Genomic DNA, 7,439 nt, shown 5'->3' on the forward strand with positions numbered 1-7,439 from the left:
TGAACCAACGGCAAAAAGGAAGACCTTTCTCTCTGTCTCTCTGTCTTACTATCCACTCTGCCTGTCCAGGAAAAAAAAAAAAAAGAATTTGCATGTCCCACATGATGGCCCAATTTCTAACTGCAGACCCTGGGAGGCAGCAGGTGAAGACTCCAGTGCTTGGGTCCCTGCCACCCACATGGAAAGCCTGGACTGACTTCCTGTCTCTCAGCTTCAGCTCGGCCCAGCCCTGGCCATTGTGGGCATTTGAGGAGAGGAGTGAGCCAGCAGGTGGGAGCTCCCTCTCTCTGTCGCTCTACCTCTCAAATAAAGTAAATTAAAAACAAACAAACAAACAAACTTGAAACACACACATGGTCCAGGTCACATGTGGCTGGGACTCCAGCCCAAGCTCTTGCAGTTTTGGGAGGCAAGAGCCAGTCTCTACCTTTGTAGGCAGGAGGCCGCTCACTGAGGCTTCCCTCTGATATCAGATCAGAGACCCAGCTCCCACCTCTAGGTGGAAACACAGAGACCGGTGGTGACTTCACCCTGTGGTTCCAAGAGCACCGTGCCCCAGGGAGGCTCATGTCTTTGGTGGCCCAAAGACACGGCCACCAGAGGGCGCAGTCCCCCGGGACGCACCTTACGTTACCCGAGGCATTGGAAGGACTGTTCTGGGCTTCCTCATCTAGGGACTTTGCTGGGAGCTGGAAATGAACCAGGCCTGCAAGGTCTCTGCTCTCAAGTCGTTTTCAGCCTAGGAGGTGATGGAGACGGGCGCCCGAGAGCAATATATGACAGCCCGGCTACCCAGCTGTGCCTGGGACTAGCAGAGCAGAGCACTGGCTTTGGCCTTTGGCCCTGTGTGAGCATGTGTGCGTGTGTGTGTGTGTGTGCATGTGTATACATGGAGGGAGGGGCGGAGGATCTGCCCCTGCTCTCCAGGAAGGAGACCACTTCCAGACTCCCCAGAAAAGGCGTCCATGAGCTAGGCTGCCGTGAGCCCGCAGACCGTCCTGTGCGGTGGCAGCTCCCCCAGGCAGCTGCCTGTCTGTCTTCGCTCCATGGACGCCTGGAGAATTCCATCTCTGGTGCCACTCACGCCTCGGCCAGCTGTGTGGCTGTCGGCAGTGTGGACCCATTCAAAGGGAGAAACTACCAAGGTCAGAAGGACTTTTATGGGGGCCTTAGGAAGTGTGATTCACTAGACATCGCTTCGGATCGCTCTGGTTGGGGTCCAGTGAAGGCAGGGAGGCCGTGAGGTTTAAATGGGCGAGGTGGGGGGGCGCTCATGGGAGATGGGGAGGAGTCTGCAGACCCGGGGAGGTGGTGTCCATAATTCAAGGGGTGCGAGGCCTCCGGAAGTGCGTCTTGCGTCTGTGAGCTTGGGGCAGTGACCTGTGCTAGAAGCCAACAGTCGTGCACCTGGGTTCACCTTCCTAGGCAGCAGCTGGAGTCGTGCTTCCCAGCGGCCTCCCAACTCTGTTTATTTATTTGAGAGACAAAGAGGCCGAGAAGAGAGACTTCCGTCCACTGACCCATTCCCCTAACTGCCTGGGGCTGCGCCAGAACGAAGCCGGCAGCTGAGAACTCAGCTTAGGTCTCCCCTGTGGGTGGCAGGGACCCAACTACTTGAGTCGTCACCTGGTTGTCTCCCAGGGCCTGCATTAGCAGGAAGCTGGAGTCAGGAGCTGAGCTGGGACTCAAACCCAAGCAGCATCCCCACCACCACACCCCGCACCTGCCCTGTTTGGAAAAGCTCTTGCTACCTGGCTCCCGTGACGATTTTCCCTTCACTCCTGTGGCAGCATTTATTAAGTGCCTGCTGTATGGCAGCTGTGAGAGGCCAGGATGCCAGGCAGGGAGGTCAGGAGTTGCGGAGGTGCAGCCCCTCCCGGCCGTGGCTCTTGAGCTATTCAGCCGTGGGCCCCCGGTAGAAGTTCCGGTTATAGAAATGGCTGTTGTCCCTGGTCAGGGCCGTGCCCAGCTGGGCCCAGAAGCTGCCCTGGCCGCTGGGCTGGCGGGGCCAGAGGAGGACGCTGCGGCGGCAGAGGCGCTGGCGCAGCCGCACGTAGCGGGAGCGGTGGGCAGGCGGGTGCAGCAGCACCAGCACCACCACATCCTTGCGCTCCTCCAGCAGGCGCTGCTGGGCCAGCAGGAAGCTGGCACGCAAGATGCCACTGAGCCGGTCGCTGTGGGCCAGCACAAACAGTGTCTTGCGGCTGCCGTAGACTGAGGCCCACAGGTTCTCGATGAGCGACTGGCCAGGCAGCCAGTCCCGCTCCTCCAGGCACAGGCGCAGCGCCCGGCGCCCACGGCGCTCCTCCAGCTGCCCCCGCAGCTCGTTGTACACCCAGTCGGCCACAGTGCTTTCTGCCTTGTCGAAGACCACGAAGGCATCGTAGGGCAGGGCGTCCACAGCCCACTGTCGCCGCCAGGGGAGCCAGGCCAGCACCAGGTAGAAGCAGTACCAGACGTCCCATCCACAGAGGTGGTGCAGCATGGGCACGGCCAGGCCCAGGGCCACTGCCAGCAGTGAGAAGCCAAAGCAGGCCCGTGAGAGGGCCTCATCCTTGCAGAAGCGCAAGTCCTGAGCAAAGATGCTGAGGCCCTGCAGCTGGCGCGGGCTGCCACACTGCACAGCACTGGGCAGCCCGGGCACGGCGGCCTGCACCTCCAGCAGGAAGTCCAGGAAGGCCGCGCCACACGTGCAGTGCAGAGGGTTGGCACTCACGTCCAGCAGCTGCAGGGCACCTGCCAGGGGCCCGAACCAGGACGAGTGGATGGTCTGGAGGGCGTTGTTGCTGAGGTTCAGCTGTCGCAGCTCCACGGCCAGGGCAAAGAAGCCGGGGGCCACCGAGCGGATTCTGTTGCAGCTGAGGTCCAGCCTCTGCAGCCGGGTGCCGTTGGGCAGGCTGCCGTTGGCCAGCAGCTTCAGGTGGTTTCCTGCCAGGTCCAGAGCTTCCAGGTTGGGCAGGAGGGCCAGCGCCGTCCAGTTGAAGAAGCCCAGGGAGTTGTCTCGGAGCCGCAGCAGGCGCAGGCTCTTGGGGAGGCTGCCCAGCCATCTGGGCAGGAGGGTGTGCAGGTGATTCTGGGACAGGTCCAGCCGGAGCAGGCCCCTCAGGCCTCGGAAGAAGTGCAGGTAGAGGTCTCCCTCGGCCCACATCCGGCTGAGGATGTTGCCGCTGAAGTCCAGCGCCCGCAGCGAGGTGCTGTAGAGCCGCGGGGACACACGGCCGCTGATGCCGTTGTGGGCCAGGCTCAGGTAGCGCAGGGTGGGCAGCTGGGCCACGAAGCTGAGGTTGTGGCCCACGCCCCGCATGCTGAAGGGCTGCCTGTTGTGGCTGAGGTCCAGGGCCTCCAGGCGTGGCAGCTCCGTGAATGAGCGCCCGTGGTACAGGTCCACCTTGTTGTGGGACAGGTCCAGCACCCGAAGGCTGGTCAGCGGCAGGAACTGCGAGCCGTTGACTACCTGCGCGATGCTGTTGTGGCTCAGGCGCAGGCACTGGAGGTTCGAGAGCCCTGCGAACACCTCCGGCTGGATCGTCACCAGGTTGTTACGGGACAGGTCCAAGGTGAAGTTGAGGCTGCTACAGTGGGGCATGAAGTCCTCAGAGCCGCGGCCACCTCTGGCGACTGGAGCCCAGTCCGCGGACGGCAGCCAGACCTGCTGCGTGCCACCTGTCTCCCCCGTGGTGGCCGCCAGCCCGGAAGCCCCACTGATGCGGTTGTCTGACAGGTCCACGAAGCTCAGGCCCTGGAAGGCCCCGAAGACGCCGAGCCAGGCCTGGGTGATGAAGTTGGCTTGCAGGTGCAGCTTCCGGAGCTGGGGCAGGCGGAGCAGCGGCTGGAGCGAGCCCTCGCCGAGCGAGCGGAAGAAGATGCCGTGCATGTCCAGCTCCTGCAGGGACAGCAGGCTCCCAAACGACGGCGCCAGCCGCAGCTGGGCAAAGGACGCCTTCTTGTGGTAGTTGAAGGACAGGTCGAGCCGGCGCAGCCGGGCCAGGCCCTGGAAGGCCGTGGTGTCCGTGATGCAGAAGTACAGGTAGTTCTCGCTCAGGTCCAGCGTGGTGAGGTTGCCCAGACCGCGGAACCATCTGGGGTCCAGCGTGTGCAGGGAGCTGTCCCTCAGCATCAGGCCTTCCAGACGGCTCAGGTGGCTGAAGGTGTCGGGGTGCAGAGAGAGGGAGCGGCGGGGGCACTCCTCACAGGGGTTGCGGGCGTGGTCACAGCGCCGGCAGTTCCCACCCACGTCGAGCACGCGCAGGGCCCTCAGCCCGGCCAGGTCCCGCGGCTCCAGTTGCACAATGCGGTTGTAGGACAAAAGCAGGAACTCCAGGCTGGGCGGCAGCTCGCGGGGCACCTGCGTGAGGTTGTTGTACTTGAGCGACAGGTGGGTGAGGTTGCCCAGGCCATGCAGGGGCCCCGAGACCACCTCCGGGGCCTTCCCACAGGGGTTCTTGTAGTAGCAGTTGCCGTCCAGGATCAGGGAGCGGAGCGCGTCCAGGCCAGCAAACCTGGTGAGGTCCAGTACCACGATGTTGGTGTGGCTCAGGGACAGCTTCACGAGGGCGCTGGGCAGGGCGGGCACCGTAGTGATGGCATTGTAGCTCAGATTCAGGTCCTCCAGGGTGGGCACGGCCAGGAAGGTGTTGGGCTCGATGGTCATGTGGCAGGAGAAGCGCATGGGGCTGAGGCTGACTGGCGGGCAGTTCCACTGGAGGCTGAGACGCCGCAGGCTGGACAGCTGGGCGAAGTCGGCATCGCGCAGCTGGTGGATGCGGTTGGAGGCCAAGGAAAGGCTAGTGACGTTGCCATGGGGCGCTGCTGCCGAGAAGCGGGGTACGGACTTCAGGTACAGCCAGTCGCAGTTCACCAGGCCGTGGGGCTGCAGCTCGCAGGGCAGGAAGACAGGCAGGGTGCCCAGGGCCCGGGCCGCAGCCAGCACCGCAGCCTGCACCAGCAGCGACAGGGGCCGCGGGGCTCCTCCGCAGGGACACTGTGGGGAGGAGGGGGCTGGGTGAGGGTCCAGGCCCCAGCTCCACCTCCGCCTGTTCTGCACAGCCCCCCGCCCCCGCCCCCCAGGCCCGAGAGCACGTGCGCTCCATCACCAAGCCAGCTCCGCGGCTCAGAGCCAGGGCTGAAGCCTGGGGTGCAGACCCAGCGTTTGGAGCTTTCTTTGCTAAGCAGCCCTCAGGCCTGCTGGGCCTCTCGCCCTCTTGCCCCTCCCTGCTCTGGGACCATTTCTCTGTCCTCCTGAGCAAGGTGGCGGCTGGATCCCTTCCCTCCAGCCACCCTGAAACCCCCTCTCTGCCCACCCCCACCAGCCTCTCCCTCCCGCCCTCTGCCCAATAAGGAATGAGGCTGCCACCCAGGGCCCTGGGCTACCATGGGCTCTGCCAGCTTTCAGCCTCTGTCCGTCTCACCTGGACTGAGAGCCCTAAACCTGCTGTGGTCAGAACAGATCAGAGGGGCGGCAGGCAGCAAAGGGTCAGGGCCTGGGCAGCCCTGGGCCTGTAGCCCCTGCTACCCACCGACAGAGCCCTAGGCTCTGCCCCTCACCCGCCACACAGGTATGGGTCTCGCGGCTCAGAGAAAGTCTTCTGCTCTGACACCCGCAGGGTCCCCTGAGTGTCCCCTGGGCCACGTGGGTGACAGCCCCCTCCACTGTTGCCCACAGCTGCCAGGCCCACCCTCTGCCCCTTCCCCAGGAAGCCGAGAGCTGCCGTCCTACCATGACCGGAGCCGGGGCTCGTTCGGGGGTCTGGCCAGGGGTCGGGGCAGCCACACCTGGGTGAGAGCTCTCAGAGGAAGTGAGCTTTACAACAGTGTCCTCATTCTTGTCCCCCACTCCCCGGAGGGAGCAGAGGGGCGTGCTGAGTCAGAGGCTATTTGCATAGGGCAGTGGCAAGCAGCCCCTCCCCCTTCCTCTTTCCACTCCCGCAGAGGCCCGCATCTCCTGTGGGAGGCCAGGGCAGACTGAAGGCCCAGAGCCCACCCATGGGTCAGCAAGAGGTCTGATCTCAAGGTAGCTCCAGATGGGGCCAGCTGTGCTGCCCCCCACGCCAGGGCCCTCCCACATCCCAGGAGGATTCTCCCCTCCCTCCTGTGCACCTGCCCATGGGTACTGTCAGGACAAAGGCTGCCACCCGGGGCCCTGGCCCCAGAGCTCTATGGGTGCTCATGTTCCCAAGGGGCAGAGCCGCGTGGGCAGGAGGCTGGGGCTTCATCTGCCTGGCCACGGCTTGGTCACCTCTGCTGGAAACAGGAACTCCTCTTTTGCATTTCTGGTTCCCCTAGTACCAGCGGAGCACAGTCATGTGGCTCCTGGGGCGGCCGCACAGCTGGCCCCGCTGGGACCCTGGCGGAGCCTCCTCACTCGGCCCTCGCACGCTGCATCTCCACCTGGCCCCTTCATCCCTCCACTTCCGCCTCCACCAGCCTGCCTGGCCCCCAGCGTCTCAGGCCTGGGCCTGAACCCTTGCCACCTCCTCTCTGATGGCCCTGCCACTGCTCTCATGCCCCACAGCCTCTGGAGAGACCTGTTCAGACCTGACGCCTGGGGTCCCTCCTCTGCTCAGACCCCTCCACAGGTGCCACTGGAGTCAAAGCCACATCTACACAGTGGCCACCAGAGTCTTACAGGACCTGTCTCCAGCCACCTCGCTGTCGCCTGGACAACCCGTCCACTCTCCCGCCTCAGGGCCATTGAACACCTGTGCCTTCTGTCTCTGAGCACTTTCCCACCTTCTCATGTGGCCCCTCCCTCCGTCCCTGTCAAGTCCCTGCTCTCCCTCTCCACGAAGCCTTCCCTGACCTTGTTAACAAACCTCGCAGCCCACACTGGGGCCGCCCTAGCCTGTACGCCACCTGTTTTCCCTTGTAGCTGTAGAACTGATTGTTTTTACTGCTACCACCACCCCAATTTCTTCATGGCTTGTTGTACAGGCCTTCCTCGTCTGCTGGAAGGCCAGTGTCCCGAAGGCAGGGATCTTCTGTCGGTACCCCCAGGGCCCAGTGGTGTCCAGCACCTAGTAGGTGCTCAGTGCTTGCTCAGTCTGTGGGTCCCCCACACCCAGCAGCTTCTAAGCGGGCACAGAGAGGGAGTCTCTGGGCAAAGGAAAGAAACAGGGTTTGTGCAGGGAGGAGGCAGGGCGTTACATCTGCCACCCTGCTCCTCCAAGGCCTGCCTCCTGGGGATGCCAGGTGCCCAGTTGGCTCAGGAGCATGGGAGCCATGGCGCTGTCTCCCTGCCTAGGTAGGGACCAGTGTTGGGGACAGGCAAGAACAAGGCTGCTCCGGGTCTTGCGAGGGTCCCTGCTCTTCTCTCTACAACCCCAGGGACTTCAGCAGGGCCCCAGAAAGGCTCTGGGCAGGACTGGCATTGTGGGTCAAGCCGCTGCTGGTGAAGCCAGCATCCCATGTAAGAAGGTATGTTTGAATCTCAGCTGCTCAAC

General features: G+C 63.5%; 1 protein-coding gene across 1 annotated transcript; it reads right to left on the reverse strand.

Annotated features, from left to right (window-relative positions):
• Positions 1-1,894: 1,894 nt before the first annotated feature.
• TLR9 (toll like receptor 9) lies at positions 1,895-6,400 on the reverse strand. Its single transcript, XM_062199961.1, has 2 exons — positions 6,362-6,400; positions 1,895-4,981 (listed from the first exon to the last, which is right to left on the reverse strand). Exons 1-2 carry the CDS (start codon positions 6,398-6,400, stop codon positions 1,895-1,897), a joined length of 3,126 nt encoding a protein of 1,041 aa, XP_062055945.1.
• Between the last annotated feature and the right edge of the window lie 1,039 nt (positions 6,401-7,439).

This window comes from Lepus europaeus, chromosome 9 (assembly GCF_033115175.1).
Source record: "Lepus europaeus isolate LE1 chromosome 9, mLepTim1.pri, whole genome shotgun sequence".
In the NCBI taxonomy this organism is placed as follows: Eukaryota; Metazoa; Chordata; class Mammalia; order Lagomorpha; family Leporidae; genus Lepus; species Lepus europaeus.